Here is a 25,225-nt window from a genome sequence, read left to right on the forward strand (position 1 = left end):
ACAAATGGATGCCCAATAATACGATGTTTTTCATAAGTGCAGAAAGGATGGTAAAGGCTGGTTGAAAAAAAAATTTAAAAAGGAAAATGTAACTACAGTAGGATCAGGCTCCACAAGACAAGCAGGGTCGAAGCATCGTCCTGACTACACTTGATTTTTTTTTTTTTTTTTAAATCATCAAAAGAAAGCTTACAGCAATTAAGTACAAGGGCTAACAGAAATTGATCAATAAAATCTAAAAGTTTACCTTTTATCTTTTCATACATGGACAACCTTATTTTTATTCTGCTTAATAGTTCTAACAAATTTACTTAAGAACATTGCTAAAAAATATGCTTGCTTACTATAAGGTATATTTGAAAAAGAAACAGAAGAATGATTTTTGCAAGGAGTGCGAGTTACGTGGGTGTGATTTTTTCTGTCATAAATAAATGCTTTATGCATTCTGCCTATACTGTTTCCATGCCCTACAGATCAAATGCAAAATTACAGTTGAAGTTTTTTACACAGGCAGCTGTGTAACACAGTTTCCAGACCCCCAAAGCAACCTGAAAGCAGTAAAAGCAAATTTGATGCACCCATTTTCTTTCTGTAAAAGAAACAGGACATTTATTGTTCTTCCTGTTTACACAAAGTACAAATAAGGTTGCTCTACAAAAACTTGGTAATTTCCTTTCAACATATTTAGAAAGCAAAATTGTAAGCTAGAAAGTTACTTGGAGTGTCATATATACTGCTGGTGTCAAAGACCTGTTGCGTTGTATTGCATGCATGAGTGGGAGTAGTAAAATGGAGCGACTTTTTATAAATACTTTTGACAGTGCTCTAGGGTAAAGCTGTTATGGTCCTATTATGTTTTGGAACTGCTGGAATATAATTTGAATACATAAAATCAACCCACACCTATCAATCAGTAGCCTAGATCAAACACCTCATGAGTACTTGTATCTTCGCTGAAATACATTTACAGTTGCTGGAAGACAGGCATTCAAGTTAAAAAAGCGATACAAGCAACAACGCTACATGAATGAACCCTGATCTATGAAAGTAAATGAGCTCCAAAGGTCTGCCACGTAAGCTCTGCACTTTACAAAGGGATGATACTTGGCTGTAGCACATTACAGTTCTGCTACCTATCCCACAAATCCATCAGTGCTCAGCAATATGAACAAGATTTTTATATCACAGGACAGGCAAAGAATTATATTGCAGAGGAAACATTAATGAATACCTACCATACGTACAAATCATTTTACTAGCTTCTCTGAAGAGAAGAATTCCATTTGGAGATGATACATCAAAATTTAAACGTTGCGATCTAAAAAATAACAGCAAAAATATTCAGATGGTCATCGAAGCAGAAAACTGCAATGGATTCATTCCTAAAACAAAAAAAACATTTGCTGATTACAAAGCACAATTATTTGACAAATTAATTCTAGCTTTCAGTCCAATGACATGCACTCTAGTTATTTCCATATGTTGCCAAAGAAACAAACCTATGATGAAAGACAAAACAATTTAACCAGAAAAGATGACCAGACAATACACACACAGCTTTCAGTGACGGGTGAACATCTTCCGCCCATACTCAGTTCAGAAGAATGCTACAAAGGTTCCATCATCCAAGCAGTCAGGCTAACTTTTATCCTCCTCCTGTACCTGTATAGCTTTTAAAAAATAAACTAATGCCCACTGGTTGTTCTGCTACATACAATCTGTGGCAATCACAAGCCAGTTCTCCGAGTGTAAATCGTACCACACGCTTTTTATGAACATTCGGACCTGAAGAAGATTGCACCATGTTCTCCTCCCTGATGCACATGCATTACCAAAGCCAACAAGAACCACTTTGCTCCCAATCTGGAAACCCAACAGTCCTTGCCAAAGCCCCTGTTGCATCTTTCCAATCTGTCTTTGTGATAAAGAAGCCTAAGTCCTAGTTTAAGCCTAAGTGAAAACCATTAAGTACTTAAAAGTTAATTTTGAATACAGGTCTTAAGCTTCTAACTAAACTCAGCAAAACTTACCCTTAGCGTTTATTTGGACTGAAAGGGAAAGGAGTCATCACTGAGTGATGTAAACCCGAGTATCCCCTGGCTGACCTATGTGGTAGTGATCCACTTTTGATCAAACGTGGAGTCCGTGTATCACCCCTATCACAGAGACAGCAGTAGGTATCTTTCTTTGCTGCGAGTCCAATTTTTTGTGGTCTGAGTCCCCATTTGCAGGGTCCTTTGCTGCAAACTCTGGAGTAAAACTGGGTGTTTATAAATGAATAAAACGTGTCTTGTGTAAAACATTTGTGTACTCCATATGCACAAAATGATAATGGCTGGCAGAGACAAAAACCCCCAAACCAGCAGATCATCTCAATATCAGAATGGCATAATGCACAATCTGAGACTCTGTAACATATTTTAACCATGTCAAAGTATATTGTATAATGCATTCTAACCTGTAAAAGCTAATGCAGTACACAACTTGTGAAAAAACACCATCCCAGATGATGTTTTCTAAAGGGAACAAGGCAGGTTTTCTGAATAGCAATAGGTAGAAGAATAACATGAATATGGAAAGTAGCTTGAAGAGCCGTCTTTTGCATAAGATTTATTGTTCCAGTTCCCCTTTGCTTTTGTTTACTGTTATTAGAGTTCCGTGTTTATGCTTTAACAATCTTCTCTTTCAGTTTCAGCACTATTAGCGTATACCGCTTGTGCATTACATCATGAATAAAACCAGCTTAAACTTTTCCAGCAACTTATTATACTACTACCAGGATAAAAGACATAATTAGCCGACACAAACCAAAGAGGGAGTCACAGCAAGCAGGTCACCACAAACAAGAAACAGGGAACTCTGCCTTAAGGCTCGTGTAGCCATTCAGGGATTAAATGCACATCATACACACCAGCGTTTGACTGGGAGCCAGGTCTGAACTTTAAGGCACCATTTTCCTGCCACTAGGTTAAACAAAATATTTTTTTTCAAATTTCAACTTTTTCCCTTGTAAGTTTGATTTGCAAGGCAAAATGAGAAATGACGAGAACACATACTTCTTTGCTGCAAACTCTAATTACTTGGTCATGAAGATACCCAGCACAGAGACTTTCACTATCAATTTTTCATTTAAAAATCTTTTTTTCCTTTGGGCAATACACTAAATATTTCCAAGTATAATGATAATTTCCCCAAATAAATTGTTCTGTTACTTGTGGTAAACCAGGAATTTCATTCTAACTACTGCAATGTCAAGCATTGAAATCACCTCCCAGAAACATTCTGAGGCTGCTTTGGCTAGCCCACAGAGAAGATTTTAGATGGGAGAAGTTACCTACATGTTGATTATAAATACTGCTGGATTAGATACCATTCTTTCCTATTTTGGCTGGAAGAGTTGAGTCACAAAAGAAACTGTAAAGGGAGTTGTGGTTTTACAGGCACATATGTATGCTGCTTGGCTTAAGGCAAAAATTCAGCCTGCAGCAAATCTTGACAGCAGACAATTTTCCGATATTTAATTACAGAGTCAGTATTTATCCCTGGTTAAAGCATACGCTTCCCCTAACATTGAATAGAAAATCACAGTAGTTTCTCATATATACTCCTGTAATTAACCCTTACCAGTTGATTTTGTACCACCTACCATTTTGGTAAAACAATACAATGACACTGAAAGCTGAGTTCTGCTTGCGGATTTTGCTCCGTAACGCAAAAGTAGCAGTCTTAAAGTCAGACATTATGAGGACAAGCAAAATACAGGAAGATGGAACAGAGAATGCATACCATTGCAGTATTCAGGACTTACCTAATTTTCACGTGCTTCTTACCTGTTTTGCATGAATTCTGCCATCAGCTTCAAGATAGGGGTTGTACACGCTGGTTCACGGTACCACAGTTCAATAGCTCTTTGCAGAACAGAAATGTATGCAGGGTATCTTCACCAAGCGGAGTTAAGGAGTGTACTGATAACATGGACATCCTGCAAAACAACTTCCTCTAAAACTCTCCTACACCAGGAGGTGGGAGGGACAGACAGAGACCTTGGCAGCTCGTTCTGACAGAGGCGCTGCCAGAACCTGGAAATAGGAGCAAGTATCTGCTTGGAAGACTAAATCCTTTGGAAATATTAATGGTTAAGTAGGAAATAGTTAATATACTAGAGCTGTAATGAAGGAAAAGGAAAACAGTTTGTACATGTGAAGCTAACCTATAAGTACATATATATATATATATATATTAGCAAATCCTGGGCCCCAAATTTCAGTGCCACCTCATATATAATGTATTTGCTATATAAACGGTTGGGAACAATTTGACTGTATGAAGTTCTTTCCAGAGCATTCAAGAAGAGAATTCAGCCAAACTGTGTGTGGAAGACCAGCGAAGTTAGATTTCTAGAGAACTCTTTCAGGAAAGCTGTTTGCTCATCAGCCCCCAAGAGATATCTGTTCCTTTAAAGCAGGATTTCAAAGAATGCAATACAGAAAAAATATAAGTTTAGTAGACACTGCAATGTAACTTAGAAAAAAAAATATCTTATGAGTTACTGACTGCATCAAAATATTTCACGCAAAGATTTGATAGAAAGCTGACCCCCAGTTTTCTCAAAATACTGAAAGAAGAGTTTATTTGGATAAGAATGGAGACTGGTAAATGGAAATAAGGTAGCACAGCTTGACTGGCAAAGAATGAAACAGGTTTTTTTATACTGAACCAAGCGATTTTAACTATACAGTTTGCTATTAAAACATGATCTAGCTAATCTAGTCAATGGGTTTGTTTACTAATAAAGTTATTTTTCATTTTTAACTTTGTTTCATGTCATATAATTCTGTTTTATTTAACCACACGAGAAATAGTGACTATTCTTAGGAAAATGCTATTGCCTATTCAGACAATAAAGGCAACTATTGGGAATTTTACAAAGCAGAACACAGGCCAAGCACTCAACATGGGATTGTGAAATAAAAGTCTGAAATACATAAAGGTTTACATGCTTCTAGGCCATGTAGACACAGTCATGTCTCAGTTCGATATAGCTCTTCTGGTAGAGGCTAAAGCCGTCAGACATGGCCCTGCTGATGAATGACAGCGCGGTGCAGACAGATGGAAGGCACTCTGGCTACTGCTGTCTGTCTCAGGCATCTAAAGACTTGTGCGTTTTTGCTGCCAGCTGCTTGAGGCACTGCAGGCATAAACTATATATAGCGGAAGAGGCTGACGTGAAATATACTTTTAGACCTTGCTTCTCGCTCCTTTATGGGGTTCTTTACATGTTTGAATAAAACAAACCAGAGTTAAACGTAGCATGGAAAGTTATCCAGTAATAAACCGGGATTTAAATTCAAATCCCACTTGCCTAGAATATCCTCAAAGGCCATAGATGATCCATGCCATCTCATACCTTGAAAAATTCACTAATGCCAGTTCCATTTTTTCTGAGGTGGACTTCCAATCCAGCTCACTCTCAACAGAGGATGGTCAATATTCTCAAGATGCAGCAGATGTCACGTAAGGTGCAGAGCTAAGCTGTGCTGCCAATTCTCCTAAGTCATGCCTCTTCCTTAGCCTTCCTAGTAGCCCCATGTACACAAAAGGGAGATGGTACAATGCTGCAAAGCCCCACTGTGGAATTTCATGGGAAAGAAAGCAATTTCCTTTTCAGATTTCATGGTGAACAGAGCACCTTGACAGCTAAACCCTACCATCAAAATGTAAGTCAGCAGTATCAAAGGCTGCTAATACATCCCATATGATTAGCTATCTTAATTCAAAAACTCGAGTCCATATTCACTGACAAGGAAAGACTGGAAACTACAGTCAAATTTTATAAAAGCTAGGGTGAACAGAAAGGCTTCGGCAATTTATTATTTCTTTTATAAATCCAATAAAGTGGACTAAATTGGTTTTAAACAGAACATTATTTTTAAGTGTTTTTTAACCACAAGCTTCAAGGAATCTGGCTAAGTTATGAACTTAACCTGACCAGTCAGTTCCAGCTCAAAGGAATTCAGACTGCAAAAAATTATACTGAGATTTGAATCAATGCAACTGGCAATAACAGCTGTTACAAACTGATTACCGATCAGGTAGCCCTGTTTCATGAGCAAATGCTTTCTCCTCTTGTGATTAGGAAACTTTAATCTCTACAGCTGTTTGTTTGGCGCTCTGCAGCTAATCCTGAAGCCTTAAAACATATAAACTTAAAAATCTAGTTGTTCAAAATAGAATCATTTTGAACAAGCCATCTTATTGCTGCATGTGGCTTTATTTTGTTAAGAAATACCATATGAATTCGGATAAATAAGTAACAATGGTAGTTCAGTGAAAACATTGTCTTGCTTGTCCTAGTGATCCACATCTGAAGCAGCATATGATCAGACATCCGAGTATCTAGGTCAACTGGAACTTTTAAATGACCACTAGATAAAACATCTCAATGGCAGATAACCTCTCCATCAACTTAGTGTCTATGTATCTATACCCACAGATATTTTTATATAGGCAATTTCATGCACTCACACATATACATCGTGTGCTATCTAGCTGACTGCAACTCTGAGTCAACCTAATAACTTAACTCTTGCAACACATTTTCTTATTGCAACCTTTTTCTTTTACAGACAACAGAAGTCATTAAATACTGAGAATCAACTGGGAGGAACACAGGAAAAATTGCCTATGGGTTACCACCTAACTGTAAGAAACACTAAATGAAAGTCACAAAAAAGTGGATATTATCCTGAACTCACAACTGAACCTCCATGGACGTATCTAACAGCGAGACCAAGGACCTCAGACTACGGTCTGATATTAATATGGAAGAAAACAGATTAAACATTCAACATTTTATCCAGGCAGCCTTGAAGTAACTAGCAGAATGCAGTATGTAAGAAGAATCTTCACCGTTAAGAAAAACAGGTTTTGATTCTACTCAAATTGGTATACAGGTTTTTTCAGGCCACACCTGCATGTTCAGGACTGACCTACAAATTACAGAGACCACATATTATGAATACAAAAGGCAAATAAACTTTCCAAAGCTGTGGTACTGGAATCATCATTGACAGCTTGACATATCAATATTTCAGGAAGAATAAATGACTTTCATATCCAGGGTTTTGTTTTTTTTTTTTGTTTTGCTTTGTTTGTTTGTTTGTGTGATGTTTTTCATCATCTTTCATTACCGGATACTTTGAGAAGATGCTATACTTAACACCTGAAGCTGCCTAAAATATTTGGAAATATTTTAATGAAGTCTTTTGAGAGATCACCTAATACAACTTTAAAACAAATTTTACTATTATTATAAGTATTTTCTCTTCATCCCTTGCCAGAGGAAAACTATAAATCTTGTCTCAGCTGAATGAACACCATTTATCATATTCATTTTCTTGTCAATACAATTATGAAAAGCCTTTGGCCTTTTTCCAAGGAGCCTGATTTGCTGGAGAAACTCAATTAGTATAAGCAAGCCTGCTACAAAACAGCCCTATTTGGCAATCTAGTGCAGCTTCAGCGTACCTGACGATTCACCTCTAAACCATGATCCTAATAACTCAATCATAACGGTAAAATACAAGATGCAACGGTGTCCCCCGTGCCTCCCCCCCTCCCCTCCCCGGACCAAAAGGACTTAAAAGAAATTATTTCTGCTCATTTTTGCCATCTACTGGACAAAACTTAAATCCTAAACACTGCAATCAGAAAAAAGAAAAGAATCTCTCAGGTGAGAGATTACAGACTGTAATTTGTTTTGTTATGGGGAGGGCTTAGACCCAAAATATTTCCTGTGATCACTTGAAAAGTTTAACAATACATTCTTCTGACAACGATTTACGAGTGACTATTTCTGATAGTCTTCAATACAGAATAAACGTCATCTCATGGTATATTAAAAGCTTAGCCTTTTATCCCTTGCCTCTTTGTATTGTTTATTTATTGAACAAATGCGAGTAAATTAGATTTATTTTGGCTCACATTCTGTATTTAGCATTTTCAATGCTGAAATACCAGGGCTTCAAAGATAACAGAATAAAATGTTTGAAAAACAGCTTTTGTTTGCTATTAATTTGCTGATGATATATTTGAAACTACAAAAGAAATATGCTAATCAAAGGATATTTAAACTTTATATGATAAAGTTGGCATCTGACTCTTCCTCTTCCTCCCATTTACCTTTCTGTCTTTATATACAGTAAATAAGAGTTGTGATAATAGCAGCTTATTCTGCTATAATGCTTTGGATCAATACCTGGATGAAGCTGGCCAAATGAGGTGAAATCCACTGAACAGAAGCATGCACTTATCCTTTACAGCCAAAGGTGATGAGGAAAAAAATTTTGAACCTGTGCAAGGGAAAAGAAACTGAGAAGGCTTGAGCTTTGAATTCCACACAAAGCTACATTTCAATCTATTTGTAGTGTTAATACAGAATAATGAAATCCAAAAGTTGGAGGCTGTTTTTATTTATTTGAAATAAACTGAATTCATAAACTGGAAGGAATAAATTAATTAAAAAAAAAATAATCAGGAAAGGGTCCTGAGGATTACACATCCTGGATCCTTATATAAAAAAACACCTCTATGGATGAATCCATTTCTTTCAAATGCAGAGGAGGCAAGTCTCTGTTATCCCTCCTCCTACAACTGGAGATTTTGCAGTTCTGTACAGGAGAAGAGCATGATACTCATGCTGTACTAGGAAAGACAAAGTAAAAAGAATTTGAAACGGAAGCAGCACTGATCTGCTTTTACACATCTTCCCAATTTTATTATTAAGTTTTAGGGTAACCGAGCGCAAACAGTACTAACGAAGTTAAATGTACCCAATGGTGCCCACTAGAAAATGAGATGCTAATTCACAGTCTGGCTTCAGTAGTTTTTTGTTTGTTGTTGTGTTTTGTTTTTTTTTTTTTTTTTTTTTCCTCCAGTCCTCTAAAACTGAAATTAAGGGATGCTTTCCACTGATTTTAAGAGAAATGAAGATTACACTGCTTTACGTTTTGGACTTTCTTTCTGGCAAGCTGAGCATGCACATAGACAGAATCACTGCAGGCTTGTGAAGGTCTTAAATAGGGCTTATCTGAATGGTCATCAGCATCCTACTACCTACCACACAAGGACATCTATCAGATCATACCAGGCTCTGCTGTACAGCCTTTCAGTCCTCCAAGGCTAATTTCCTAGCTGCAATTCTGTATTGATGCATTCCTCTTTCTTAACCAGGAGGATTATCAGTGAACAGTAGGGTTTCATTATTTACTTAAACCAGAAATATTTTTAAAAGGTTGATTTCTAGTAAAGCATGTAATTGTACTTGAATGTTATTTTTTCTGTCCATAAAATAAACAAATACATAATTAACTTCCATAGCTTTGTGAGCTCTAAATTAGAAACCAAATATTTTCATAGTTACTTCACTATGTATTTCAGCAGTTTGTTACTAATATGACTGTGTGCCTGAAGAGAGCATTACAGCTACTGTATTTATAAAAATACAAAACATTTCTGTATAGTATTAAGAAAATACCCATGAGTATTATTGTATTTGTTGGCATAAAAATGCATATGATATTTAAAGCAAATAGAGTTCCATTATCGTTACTTATTGAAGAAAACTACAATCTAAAGATTTTGATTTTGTTTTCAGATGTCCATTTTCTTCTGGATCAAGACGACTGCAGGTGTTGAGATATTAATAGTGTTGACATAAATAGAAAGTAACTGACTAAATTAAAGACGTGATTCATACCAGAGAGAGAAATCTCCCCAGATAGCACTTGTATACTATTTTTTAAGCGCTTCTGATGTTAAACCAAATGTAGGTACGTTGTGTTTGGAGTTAAAAGACACAGCTTTTTTTAATGAAAACATTAGGGATTTATGAAGGGAAGAAAAGCACTTGGATATGTTTTCTAGATTAGTAGTGTGACACAACAAAAAAGTGACCTCTCCGTGGTCCTTCCCAGTTAACTGCATGGTTGCCATTGTGCTGTAATTTTAGCTGATTACACATTAGTTCATTTAGCTTTGTTTCCTCTTCCCCACTGTGCCATACTATTAAACTAATGCAAGGGGCCTGGTATCCCTCTGTGCACAGAGCTGGTATTGTCATAGTGTAATAAGGATACATCCAGTCAAACAGCATGGTGTAGCTGGTCTTTGTGTTTAGTGCAAAGGCAATCCCTCGAAGATCCCTTGCCAGCCCGATCAACATACGCTGTCAGTGGGAAAGAGACACAGTAATTGATTTTCACGTTAGCACAGAGCAGATGGAGTAATAATCAGCCAATAATGACCACATATCTGATTTTGATTCATTAGTTTAAATGTCTTGCTCAAATCTTTTTTTATAAAAAAACCCCAAAGATTCTTTTACCAAACAAGATTTCCACAAGTTTTATAGTGATAACGCTAGCAAAATGCTTTTGATTATCCGATACGCTATCCTAATGAATAATGCAAATTAAAATGTAATATATGAATACTGTGTATTAAAGTTTAAAAGTGCTTCCTGTATTAATATATTTAAAGTAATAATAACAATAAAATGTTAATTTAAGCTTGTAATATTTTGAATGAGGTGTAAGACTAACTGATACTCATAACAAGCTACAATTAAGGTTGCGCTGAGATTCTCACTGTACTGTTATTTTAACATTTTTTTAAAGTAATTTTCCAAGTTACATTTCTTCAAAAAGTGACTTTTTTGTTTAGAGAAGACTATGCAAATCTCTGTCTGTATTAACATTAGTTTTGAGATGCATTTTTTTTTTCCCTTTAATGACTGAAATGTGGCTTCAGAAGCCTTCCAGCTCAAATGCAGACAACATTTTATGCATAGATAATTAGCCCCTACTAAAGGGATGTTTTCAGGATAATTAATAGATATCAATAAGAAACACTACTGAATGAAAAATATTTTAACAATATAAACAAACTTTTCAATTTACTTAGACATAAATATTCTTTTTTGATGATTAAGTAGTTTGAATAAATTTTATCCGTGTGTTGCAAGTGGGGTTTCTAATTTTTTTTTTTCTCCTCGTAATAAAAGACCACAGTACTGCAGAGTCTGGTAAAAAAAAAAAATAATCATAGAAGTATGGCAAAAAAAAAGAGTTTTCAATAATGTACCACTTGATGTTAACACTGTAATATTTATAGTGTTGAGAAATACAAAAGATAAGATTCACATATTAATTTTAATTGATCACATAAAGAGCAAATTACAGCTGATGCCTTGTTAAACTGCTAAATGTAATCTTACACAAGGGCTAATTTCTACTTTTCATATACAGACCCATTAGTCCAAGTGACTTGGATGGCACGCACATAGATTTATCCAAGGATAAATTGAGTTCTCTACAAAACACTGGTGAGGTTGCTAGGAGTATTTTAATATTTGCATTTCCTTTCTGTTGTGCATTGAAATGGCCTGAACTTGCAAGATGCTCAGAGGTCTCAACTCTCATTAACTTTAATGGGACTCTGAAATCACTAGAGAGGAAGTGTTCAATACTGAGAAGATGCAATATAAAACTGTTACTTTAGCTTTATATTCATCTGTATTTTCATACTTTGTGTGCTGTTTTGTCCACACAGAAAATAACCGTTTAGCAGACATGGTGGCCAAAACATAAAGAATTAAAAGAACTCGGCGGCAACACTTTATACTTCTTTCTGGAGGGATACAGAGATGCAACAATACATAAAAGGAAGTGGAAACCTTCCAGATTGATTTTGGTTCCTTTGCCTATTCTAGCCACAAAAAAAGGAGACAAGCAAGACTGCACAAAGGAAAGGCTGGAGCTGGGAAGAAGGGGAGCTGCAGCCCCTGGCAAGACATGAACTTGCCTTTGTTTGAGGATGCGCGCGGAGAGAAAGAGCGCACCATCTTACTGTGGTCTCCAGAAAACGGAGTAGAAAAAGACAACCAGCCAAACCCATACTACTCTAACACGCTTATTCTGTCTTCATAAAGACAACCGGTTGTAAGAAAACACTCTTTTGCAAATATATTTAAGATACAGTTTGGTTATGAGACTTTAAAAACTATTAATAAAAGTAGATGTGCAACTTTCTTTAAACTATAGTTTCAGATTTCTGGGAACCTACACAAACACCAGGCAATTTCAGATACCATTTGACCTTGAATTCTAAAGAAAGGAGAATAACTACTACATAAACTACATTTCTCGTTTTTCTATTCTTTAAATTCAGGTATTGTTATTAAAAAGCCCATACCATTAACCACGCTATTCTTAATAAATGACCTCAACCTACAGGGCACCATAAAATTCTTGTCCTGTAAAATCCCGGCAAACTCAGTGTTTTAGACATTATCCATTGGAACTCAACTTTATAAAATAACACTGCCTACAGCTGGCAACGTCCAAACAGCCTATATAATAGCCTACAGAATCCTGAGATAAATCCTGATCCATTTAAGTCACTGGTAAAAACACCTTTAAACTCCAACAGGACCAAAAATCACCCTAGATTCCATGGTTGCTTAGGTCACATTTAGTAAGAAAGACACACCACACCACACCCCACACCCCCCCCCCCCAATCCCTAGACAGTCTAGTTTTAGTCCATTACGAGTTTTCAAATAGCACTTATGTGCATAAAATTTATTAATGACAAACAACATTATACACTTATACATCTACTTTTTGTCTGTCATCCTGTGAGATTCAAAGTGCCCTGCAAACTTAACAGAGTAATTTGAAGAACACATGAAGCTACTGCTTCATTCACCGCAGCACACCAGCCATTTCTGGGGCAAAGAGACAGTTAGTAACACCACCAGCAACTGCAAGACGAGTAAAATGAGAAGCGAAGAGCGGTAAATACAAGAAACGCAGCAAAAGGATCTTGTCAGTAGTATGTGGGTTTATACACTGCATTTCACGCTAATGAAACAATTTTGTTCAAATTTCATTTTTGAAATATTCTTCCCTGAGTATCAGTGCTAGGCTGACTTAAGATTAATTCAATCCAAGCCATTTTAAAAATACATTCAAGTATTTTGTTTCAAAGTCCTGAAGACTTTTCAATGGATTTTTCAAAGGAAGGGAGCTGAAGATTTAAATATTCACAGAAAAAACCCTATGACTTGCCAACACGTGCCAAGTGTCTGACTAACGCAATTTAAAACAGACGAGACTGCTCACGCCACCCACCCCCAAAACGGGGCTTGTAATGGAAAGTCTGACAGACCCTTAACTATAGTGGCACTACTGGGTGCAGCTATAATATTACCCTCATAATTCTACTATATAATAACAACAAAGGAAAAAAAAGGTGAAGGGTCATTGCGCTTTGTCTTTAGAATTAAGATGGCTGTCTTCATCCTTACAGCATACTCTTAATTCTGGAGACACGTCTTAATAACCTCTAAATAGTTCCAACAAAAGAGCCGTGTCAGAGGAATGAGCAGGCCCCAAGGTGTTTCAACTGGAGTGTTTTCATCTGCCTTTATTGCTCTATCCCTCTCCAGAATTAAGGCAATAACCTGTGATAAATTATTCAGGAACTGCTACAGGGATCAAAGCAAAATCATTCTGTTAAAGTGCTGTTTGCAACATTTGGCACTTAGTGTGAAAACTTTTAATGTGTGCAAGCTGAAAATCAAGGATTTTAAATAATTTAACAGCATGGAGTTTCTACAAACCAGCTAAAGATAGCATGTTGCTATTTAACTGCTTTTTCCTCAGATCCTTTTTTTTCATGCGTTTCTAGCAGATCTGATGATGTCACAACTATAAACAAAGTACTACTGAGATTCTGGCTACCCAGTCGATATGTTACTTAACTGGATTGTCACGAGAAACCTTGAAATTCTTAGGAGAAAATTAGCCCCTGTTTTAATACTGGACATTTTTCCTATTAATATAAAATTGTGAAGAAGGAAGTAGCCAAAAAAAAAAAAAAAAAAAAAAAAAAAAGAAGGAAAAAGGAAAGCAAAGCACATAATTACTTAAGCCACCTTCAACTAAATTTGATCTCCCTAGTAAAGAAACCTAAACATATGTTTTGTATGCAGATTTAATGATTACAAATGTATTTTAAAAAGAGCGAGCTCCCTTGTTGTGACTGGTTTTCAGTGGTGTATTTCAGAAATATTAAAAAACTAAAAAAAACCCTAGCCAGTTAGAAAGTCCTAGTAAAAACCACAAATTAAATGAATTTGGCAGTCCTGGACCATTTTCACAGTGATATTTTAACAGTGTCATCTCCCTGTGGATTGGAATACTAAGCATTTTATTGAAGAACTGAACTGTTTTTGTTTTTAGCACTTGCAAAATGAAGTACCTGAAAGCGCTTTTGCATGTATTATTTATTCATCATGATAGAAAAATAGCTTTAACCTAATAAATTATGTTTAAGAGAATTTAGAGCAAAAGTTTTGTTTATGATAAAGCAACAGATTTAGTTCTTTATCAGTAGCTTAAAGCACCAAGTTTTCTTTATACAAATTAGACAGATGGTGCTTACAGTAGAATTTACTAAAGGTCTGTCACAACAAATGCAGCCAAGCTGCATATTTAATCACTGCAGAACCTTGTCTACCTGCAGCTGCCAACTGCTAATCCAATTTCCCTGATAAATGTGGCAAGAGACACGATCAGCAATAAAGAGCATCTAACTCCATTTTCCTGCAGGGCGTCTTTTGATGAACATTTAGGACGGAAGCACGGAGTGCACTGTGTGGCCCTGGCTTGTGGCAGCTGCATGCATTTTGAAGACACAGTTCTCAGGTTACTCACTTAATTCTGCCACTATCATTATGTTGCTATTGATCTCAGTAGCTCTTGTCTACACAGCATTACTCTAGATGAAGCTGAATCAGGCAGTTATCATGCATCAAACTTGCTCAAAAGCCTGGAGATTTCCCCTTAATTACTTGTGATTTTATTTGCAAATACCGTTAAAGTGTAATCAAGCAGTCACTTTCCAGGGTCGTTAAGAACTTGCTAGTTTAGGAATATATCACTGGCACTCCATTAAAATTTCTCTACGAAGATGGTTTCAAGCAAACCAGACAGGACAACGGCAAAATTATTTTAATAAACTGAATCCTCACATGAGATAAATACAGTTTCCTATAGAAAAGGTGAAGCTAGCAAATGGCCTCTTTGTTCTAATTTTTGGGATTTATAACTTGAAAATACGAGAGGTGAATCCGAGACAGATGAACTGCGCCTGAGCTGCATCTCTTTAATAAATGAAAAGTTATTAAAATTAAATATATAAAGCTACAACAAATGAGGAAACCAGAATTAAGTAATTGCTGAAATAACTTTAAGTACTATTTTTTAAAAAATATTAGCTTAATTCAAGCGATCGTTGTGAACCGTGCATCTTCTGGTAATGTCAGAGATGTACTGCCGACAAATTATTTACTAAGTATTTCTAGCATATCTGTTTATTTTCTTATGAAAGGAAGTGGATAAATATGATGATACAGTATTTAAGTTTCCACCATATGTGAAAATAGCAAATTAAAATTACTGTTAGGGTTTCTTCAAAATTACCCTGTGTAGCTGAAGCAAGACTCCAGTGTGCATTGTTAACTATTTATTCAGTGACAGTAGAAGGGGATCTCTTTAATGCAACAGTGCTCTAATATATTATCATTCCTGATGATGCAGCTTGTATCTAGCAAGTCTTTTTCTTCCCGAAAACATACTGTTGTTTTGACACAAACAGCTTGCTACACTTAAGGATTTTACTAATAAAACAGAATGTTGTGTTAGATATTATGACTGTTGCCACAGCTGAACTGACTTGTCAAATCAATCCTAATATGGCTCCCACAGGCACATAAAAACCTTATTTAGCTATCAGTTATCCTAATCACTTTGTTCAGTTTAAGGGTGCAATACTTCAAGACCAGTTCCTATTTATACATATATGCCCAGCCATTTAATAAAGTCTTGATTTATATAATAAATTCTTGTCTGAAAAAATACTTTAAAGCAGCAGTGTTTTATCAAGTGTGTTACAACATGTCTCTTCATACCCCCAAATAAATATGTTAATATACACAAACAGGATGCACGCATGGCAAAGAGGAGTATTACATGTGAAACAGATAAGCTATCACTGAAGACAAATTTGTCCCTTTGATCGTAAATGGGGCTCAAATGGGGTCACTTTATCTGCAAAGTACTGAAAAATGCAAAGGCCTTTACAAAATCTCTTACAAAGTTTATTTAGGATAGTGATTTGTAGCCTTTGTATCTCTACTGTCTACATTCCTAATTCTAGAAATGCATAGAGGTATAAATATACATGGAAGTATACAGATAGATACATGCCAAGAGAGACTGACAGAAGAGATGACAAGCTTGTTGTTAAATGCTTGCCCCACTATTAGTTTCTTCCATCAATAATTTCTTTCCCTGTAACTGAAATACACCTACCTTTGCTTCTTCTTGTTCAAAACTACTGTTGAATATCTGAGTCACGCTTTCAAACGAAACTGTGAGGGGGAGCATGAAATTCTCAAACTCATCCTCGTCTTCACCTACAGGAAAAGAAACCAAAACAAAACAGCAGAACCATCACATCACATTCACACTGCTGTTCAGAAGGGTCAGTCTCTGAGGCTTTTACAGAAAAATCTCACTGACATCATGGGAACTTTCATATGACCTACAGGAACAAAAACCTGAGGTTTGACATATTTTTACTGAGCTATAAACAAAGAAGACAAATTGTTGATCGCAAACAACTTGTATCCGAGACTGGCATGTCACTGCATTTCACGTCTTTCTCCTTTTCATATTTTGGTTTTCTCCGTTAATCTGACAGCATTTGTTCAGTACTCTAGAAGAATACTCCCATAAGAAAGTCAAAACTCAACAGTTAGAAAATGTTACATTTAAAACTGCAACAACAAATTAGACCCTTTCACATGTGTACTTTGTGGTATGATGTTTAAATCGCAGCCTCTTATGATCGTATGCTGTTTTTTCTACCTCCTACCTATTTAGTACACAGAACGAAGCTGCTGTGGAAATAAATCTGGACTGTTTTGGGGTTATTTGTGTGACAATATTGCCTCATTTGTTTCAGAAGGTGTGAATTTAAGAGTAAATGAAACAAGATGTTGCGGGTAGGGAAAAAAAAAGATCTTCTTGGTTAGACAGTTGAAAGAGATAACCTGGAAGTCTGGATTGTTTTTGTTTTGTCATGACACTGAACAAGTAACTATAAACAACAACTTTTTGGAAATGGCAATTTGCACGAGGATTGGTACTCCTGCTACTTATCTTTAGGCCCTTAATGAGGGTAGCTTGCCTCTCGCATGCAGATTCCCCTCGAGAGTAATTCAGAGTAGGAATTTAATTTATGTTCTTTAAAGAGCTCTTTGCTATAGGGCTTCTCTCCCTTCTCTCTTCATTGGCAAAGTCTGGTAAACTAAGCTGCAACTGAAGTTAGGAGGAGACTTTTGTGTGTCAAACTGGTTGTGCAAAGTCAGTGTAAGATTTACAGTTTAGTTTCTACACTTCATATACCCGTCTGTAAAATGGGCCTAATTCCAGCCTCTAACTCTAGGGATACTGCGGAGCCCAGCTCACTCACCCCCGTACAACAGTAAGAATGACAGAAAAAGCCAAGAAAAAAAGGTCAGGAAGAAAAAAAGTCACAACAGAAAGCAAAGCATGGACAAACACATAAAACCAGATGACAACACAGAAAAAAAAAAAAAAAAAATCAAAACACTCAGTAGCTTCTCATTAAGCTAGGATGACACATCTTCTGAACTGAAAGAGGCAAATACCCTCTGAGAGAAATAATTGTGATCCTGCAACTAGAATTGCCTCATAACAATGTAAATATTTACAATGGAGAGGAAAGGAAAGTTGCAGAGGCAATCCCAATTATGGCATTTCCTCAGTTCTGAATACTTGGCTTTGTGACCTGAAGTGCTTCCTTTTCATACAGGGCTTTCGTGCCCCCTGGTTTTTTGTTTTTTTTAAAAAGCAAAGGAAACACTTTCAATAACTTACTGCTACTGCAGTGGTCAGCCACAGTTACAGAGCCTTCAAATTGCAATCTACGCTCAAGAACTTTCTTAAACTAGCCAAGTAACTGACTAAATCTGTGACGTGCACCCTGCACCTGCAAGAGAACCAAAGGGGTGAGACGGTTTGTCTTAGAGTTCAGAGCTATTGCTGGCAGCCACAGGATCTCGTGGACTTTGGGAAAATCCAATCCTGTCCATCTTTGCCTGCCTCCTCTGCCATCTTCTCTCTGCTCCTTTCAACACAAGTCAGTCTTTTTATTTGTCATTTCTGGACTCTTGTGTCCTTTTCCGATTACTCACAGTAACCCCAGCTTTTTGCTTCTATCTCCTTACTTCACCAACTCCAGCTCCCCAGGCACTTCCAATACAGTATTAAGTTTCTGTGCTCTCAACCTCTTTGCTCAACCAGCATCAGCTTCCTCTTACCCTCCTAGGAGTTAAGCTATTTCTATATATATTGCATATCCCTGATGCTTTTCTCCTCTTAATCGCTTATCAGATTTTCCTCAGAGCCAAAAAAACCCAAAGCCCCATCATTTAGAAAGAGTCCCGTGCTGGTATTGTCCCATGCTAGCGTACGGACTAACAAAAGTCATTTGGATACTGCTCTATGCAGGCTCAGGGCTCAACCGCCATTTATAGAGTTCTCAGGAAAAACCTGAATTATCACAAGATAGCAAAAGTAATACTCCATCTCATCTAGAGTGCTACATATCATTGGAAGACAACCTCCACAAAGATACTATGTACACATCCAAATTCAAGATGAACCCTTCCTGAAGGTAGAATCTCAAGCATACTTTGTTAAAAAGTTGAGAAGACCAAAGAACTACCAGAATGGCCGATGCTGATTGGGACCAACACTCTAATGACAAACCAGCTAGTTCTGGAAATGGGGTAAGGAGAAATCCCATGTGCTAGCGTAGGCAATGAAGAAAGAATATACAATTAGGATCCTATATAGTATTGCCCTATTAATAAAATAATTTGTAAGTTTTAGAAAAGCAACACAAATTACTACCTATACATTTCTTTTGCATTCCTGTACAAGCCACACTCACATCCCATGAACAGTACAGTATTATTAAGGAAAGGAAGAAAGTATCCTACTCAAACCTACCATGGTAAGTTGTTAATTTTCTATAATTCAGACTACAGATACACATCCTCATTATGTCCTTTGAAAGAAAAGAGATGCCTCACTTGTAAGTTATAGTAGATCTGTGTGTGGCTTACAGCAACAGTGTTTGGAGAGGTCTGGCACTGAGCATGACTGCATATACCTGTAAGTACAGGACACTGACAAATCATGCTGAATAGCTCCTGAAGGTATTTTCTACAGCTTAGATGTAGTCCTCTTGGTAGTGCAGAAGAAAAAGTGATTAAAACTTATTAATCCTAGTAAAAATTTTTATTTCAACATTACTTTTACTGGTGGTGTATTAGTTTCAGTTATACTTCACACAAAAGAATATTCAGTTTATTTTAGAAATCTTGGATTAAGAATCTTGGACAAAATTATGCAATTCTAAATGCCAAAAAAATTATTAAAAACACAACCTGGGGCACATAAGGAATTCAAAGTCTAATTATATTCATATGAGGTTAAAGTAATTCAACAGAAACTGAAGTGCATTGTGAAGCAAATACCAAGTAATATATTACTGTTCTTTCCTACTACAATTAAACTTTGCCAGTTACTCCAACAGCAGCACATTGTTTAAAATGTAAACATTCTGAACTTACTGTATTCAACTAATCTCCAAAAATATTTCTACATCAAACAATTACTTAAAACCCCCACCAATAAAAATTCATCTTAATTTTGTTTCCATGTAAATTGTTTATCATTCATATGAAAGGATTTTATATAAAGCTCTTCATTTAATTTGAAAAAAAAAACCCCAACCAAAAAACAGAAAGGAAATGTGGTTAAATGCTTTTTCGTCTAAAAATGCCAGTTTTCACAGTTTGAAAATATCTTTTGATTCACAAGGCATGAATACTGCCATTTAGTGCTGCACAAACATATTGAAAGGATAGTTCGTGTACACCTTACTTATTAAACTAGGATCCTAAAATGCAACTTACACCTGTTTGTGTCTCTAGATGTGCTTTTCTATCAGTTCAAACCCAAACAAGTTTATTCCAGTAAGAACACAAAGGACAATAGCCACAAGACTGACGTATGCTTTTCCCAGATACTCCTCATCATTTCAGATCTTGCAGAGTTGTCATCCAGAGGAATCACAACGACCTCCATCAGCTTGCAGCCATTCGTAAGTCACGTCCCTGCGTTTTGTCCGACACGTATTTACACAACCTTTACTTTGAGTTGTAATTTTTAACACCCGTGATCTTGTTTTTACCAAATCTTGCCCCCCCCCGTAGGAAAAGTTACTGAAATTGCACGTGTAACCCATTTTATATTAGAAAATGTACCTATTGCTTATGTTACACAACACTGAGCCAGTACTGAAAGCAGTTTAACCACAAATAAATGCAGATCCAGCTCACAGTTGCCGTTCTTAAAGAAAACACTGATAAATGAGGTTCCGTCTTGCCTCAAAGTTAACTGTTCTCAGCACCGTGCAGCAGCAGACACAGTACAGGCACCCGTCATCAGCAAGGGGGTAACAACTTCTGCTGGTTTACGACTGTCTGTGTCGCTCTCTCCTGCACACGTTGCCCAGTTAAGTCCTTGCATGAGGGCTGGAAATCAGTACACAAGACTTGCCTTCTTGTTTTTTGAAGACCCTCACCCGCGGCCCCCCTCGGAACACCTACAGGCATCCATCCTCACGAAAGCAGTCTGTAAGCCCACAACTCTGAGCGGGGCCTCCGATCAGAGGCAGCATTCTTCACCATCAGCTGCTTTAACGTACAACTCGTTTCGGTGTTCGTTTTGACAAGCCCAGCCTTCTCCACTTAGACAACAGAGAGCTAATCACGCAGACAGAGTTCTGCATTTTACCCTGGTGGCCGAGGGCAGCGCCGGGATTCAAAGTGACCCCGAGTCCTTTACCACACTTAACTATTAAAGCATGCCCCGGGCCTTACATGTGTCTAACCTCTCTAATTTCCAAAGGACAACTCAAAAGGTAACACCGAGTGCATGTTGAAGTATTGCTGATTGAGCTGCAGAACTCCTGTCAATGTTTATTAAAACTTCGAGGGTCTTTGTATATTGGGAACTTGCATGAAGAAGTGAAATTAAAAAACCTACTAGAAGCTGGAAGGTTCTGGCATAATTGGTATGTCACCTGGAAACGCAAACCACTTACTCAGGCACTTAATGTTGTAAATCCTTATCCTTAATACAAAAAGTGCTTCTCTGCAAAAAATCAACTCATCTCACTTATTTCTTCAACAGAAGACAACAAACAAACACAGTGTTATTGCTTAATGCCATAAATCTCAAAAGTTGATAGGCAGTGATTTAAATACCAACTACAACATATTTATTGTACAATCAAGCTGCTGTTTGATTGGTTTAATAACCTTAAAAATTCATAGTACTGCACAAGACAGCAAGGTGTCTCAGGGACATGGGAGGCAGACCTTACCTAGATCTACCATGAGAAGACGAGTGAGAGCAGTGTAGAACACTGTCCGGCACCTAAGGTCACTGAGGCTGTAGTTATCACTGATGCCCAAGAAAGGGAAGTGTTTACTCTGTTGAAACATAAGTGTATGAAAAGTTAAGTGTTCTACAAAATTTACTACACACAATGCTTTTTAACATAGTAAGAAAACTTACTGTGTGATTTTGAAGCATGAATTTCACAGCCTCTATTTTCACAAGCTTTTTCAGGAGACTATAAGTACCAGGTGTTAAGGAAAAATCAGCCTTGCAGCATTATGATTACATTATCAGGTTGTACAAACTTTCAGGAGTATTTAGTGAGAAAAAAGTCCTAACTGAAACAACAACAAGCGTGTGTTAAAAAAACCCAGCAACAACCTGAATTTCATCTAGAAATATATGTCATAGAGATATCCTTTAGAACATTAAAGATCATAATCTATTATTAATTAAAGCAATTACTTTTCATGGCATATATTCTAGTCACAAAAGAGACGAATGAACTGAATGACTTTTATAATTAAACAGAGAGTTTCTGATAATAAATGGTGCTGGTTTTTCCCCAGATAGGCCCATGTCATCAGCATGTTAAAAACAAAGAAACAAAAAAAAAAAAATGGTTTTTCAACTGCCTGCATTGAAGATAACTGGCACTTGGCAACGGGACTGGCAGCAGCCCTAAGCAGCATTGAAGTAACGGCCTCAAAATCACAGAGGTGATCTTCCAGGCCCATCAAAAAAATCACATTTCATTTGTTACAGTTACGACAGATAAAAATACATCTCATACATACTAAGCTATGTTAAACGCTTAGCCAAAGTATTTTCAGATGTATAAGAACTGGACAGAAATTTCTGAAGAACATACAAAGTCTCAGAGCCAGAGGAAAGTCCGTACCCAGCCGGTACAGCTGGGAATTCTGGACGCGCCTACGGATACTCCCGCAGGAATCCCACCTCCTCCAACTTTACAAAATACAAAGCAAATCTGACTCCTGCTACGCACGACCCGAACCCCCCCGCTCCCCAAACCGAGGCCAGGACCTGACTCCAGGAGCCCGGCGCCGGCCCCGGCCCCCCGCGCCGCTCCGGAGGCGCGGAGTCCCTCTGAAGGTCCGCGCGTCCGGGCTGTGCGCGGCACCGGCAAAGCTCCGTGGCTCCCGGGCTGGCGGTCCTGGCCCCGCTCCGGGAGGATAAGGATAAGCCCGAGTCCGCGTGCGCCCGCTCGCCTCCGAAGGCTCCCAGGGAGCTGCACGCTAAATGACGCAGAAGCGACACGTTTCCTCGACTGCGCGTCCTGTACAGATCACAGATGCTAGCGTGACTTACTAGGTAGTTATACCTGATGAAATGTCTTATTTTTCTTAAGGTTTCTTTTAAAAAGCATGAGAAATATTGAAATCGAAAGCGGAGTTTGCAAAAACTGCGTTCTAGAGGCCCTTACAGTTCAGACGGTTAAGACTTGTTTCACAACTCGAGTCCTCTCCTAGCTCCGTGAATGATGAACATCTTTAACAGCACGAGCACACGCTACTTCCCTGTCACAGACGATTCAAACATTTGGGGTTGGGCAGAGGAGATAATACCGCGTATTCCAAAAAGAGCCACGCTGACATCTTTGTGAGCTTTTGTACAGAGGTAACCGCTGCCGCCAGGGGGTTTGTAACAGGGCGCAAGAGAACGGCCAAAGCAACGGCCTGGGTTTTCTGACTCCTGCTTCTCCTTCATTTGACACAAAATTACGGTATGACTTTCAGCCGGTCAGTCAAATTTCACTGTCTCAGTTCTGCATCTGTAAAACATTCTGGGATGTAAAAGGCTTTATGATATCCAAGTATACAGAAAAATTCAAACCCCAGAACCATTCTTAAGTACTGAAGGCATCACATGAATGAAATGACTTATGGGCTTGTACATTCTACAATGAAGAGTATAAAAACTATTAGGTTACTGAACACTGTTGATCCCTGACATTGATCAAGTTCTTTAAGAAATAATTAGTACGACTGCATAACTTTAGACTGTACAGTAGTGCCTACGGTCCTGTACAAACACAGAAGGTTTTACAAATACCCATAACACTTATTATTGTTACTATTTTATTTTCTTTTTTTTGTTGTTTGGAGTGCTTGCTTCACTCTGCCGTTAATCCACATAATTGACTGAAGAGTTCGATTACTTTTATGGGAATAAACAATTTCCCTTTTCATTTTAAATGGATTAATTTTTTTTTTAAACAGGTAAAAGTGTAAGAATAGGTTTTATAGCTGCTATTGGAAAATCTCCTAATCTAGTTTTAAGATGATGTTCCTCTGTCAATCTATAACATTTGACACATATTACCTGGTTTTATATTGCAAAGCTACATAGTTGTTCCCCCCCCACCCATTACAAGGGAGAGCCTTTCATAACATAAAGCTAACAAAGACATGGATAAAGAATTTTTGAGAGACTATAAATACTTTACCCCAAGTTATTGTAGAAAATAACAATGAAACTGTAGTTATTTTTCTACAAAAATATACAGTGGAAAAGTTAATTATTAGAAAGAACTAAACATGCATGAGAGAGCACTATGGCTTCAAAGACATAAAGGAATGACTAACATATTCCATTATGTAAATGAATTCAAAGATATTTCATGACTGATCAGCTAGGAGGGACATAATGATTTATAATTCAAATAACTGAGCTTTGAAATCAAATTGGGCTAATATATTTCGAAATATGCAAACCTGGAATAATTGTGAAAGTAATGTAAACCATGACACCAGCTCCAATCATTTGTTGCCTTTGTTGTTAATACTGTCCTATGGGTTTTTTTGTGGGTTTTTTTTTTTTTTTTCCTTTTACATGGTACAGTTGCTGGAATTATGGTTTGCTTTTAATTCTAGATTATCCTTTAGAAAAAGGCTATTATACACATAAAAAAAGAAAAAAATACCAATTTCTAGGACTGTGTAGAAGCTGACTGATGTACAGGAAAGTACTGAAATTAAATAAATTATTATTTTAACCTTTCAGGCTAGCCACAATTTAATCTATATCAAATACTGAAAATTGATCCACTGGATCCAGCATCTTAACAATACACTATTTCTTTCAAAGCAATATATACTTAATGCCTCTTAAAAACCCCCTAATATAATGTGAAAAGGCCAAAGTTTGCAATGCCAGGAAGTAGTTATAAACTACTTCATATGTTTGAAATAAAAAGTACTTCAGTATTATTATTAAAAAAAACCTATTGGTAGAGTTTTTAATAGGAAAAAAATACATATCTTTAAAAGCCAAAATGACCAGTGAAATTGGGTTGTACATCATTTTCTGGGAAAAAGGAAAAACAGCCTCGACAGGTGTAATTTATCATTTTTCTGATTTAATACCAAAGAAATATATTAAAATAATAAAAAGAATCCTGAAATCCTCAAAATTTGTAGTGATAAATAGCCCTCCCTGTCTTTATTGCATTATGCCTACTAACAGAAATATTGCATGGTGGATTTTGCCAGACAAGGACGATTATTTTCCAATAAAAAGTTGCATATTAAATTCCAGCACAAAAGTGGGTGTCTAATACTTTTGAAATC

The 25,225-nt window shown here is 37.0% G+C and overlaps 1 protein-coding gene across 1 annotated transcript in view; it reads right to left on the reverse strand.

Annotated features, from left to right (window-relative positions):
- RANBP17 (RAN binding protein 17) overlaps window positions 1–25,225 on the reverse strand; it is a 164,165-nt gene that overhangs the window by 41,736 nt on the left and 97,204 nt on the right. Inside the window, exons 17-22 of the mRNA XM_049829625.1 lie at window positions 21,810–21,873; window positions 21,616–21,724; window positions 16,440–16,543; window positions 10,137–10,225; window positions 3,831–3,938; window positions 1,236–1,318 (exon numbers count right to left, since the gene is read on the reverse strand). Coding sequence (XP_049685582.1) covers window positions 1,236–1,318; window positions 3,831–3,938; window positions 10,137–10,225; window positions 16,440–16,543; window positions 21,616–21,724; window positions 21,810–21,873 — 557 coding nt within the window. The remainder of the gene's footprint in view (window positions 1–1,235; window positions 1,319–3,830; window positions 3,939–10,136; window positions 10,226–16,439; window positions 16,544–21,615; window positions 21,725–21,809; window positions 21,874–25,225) is intronic.

The sequence above is a fragment of the Accipiter gentilis genome, chromosome 26 (genome assembly GCF_929443795.1).
Source record: "Accipiter gentilis chromosome 26, bAccGen1.1, whole genome shotgun sequence".
Lineage (NCBI taxonomy): Eukaryota > Metazoa > Chordata > Aves > Accipitriformes > Accipitridae > Astur > Astur gentilis.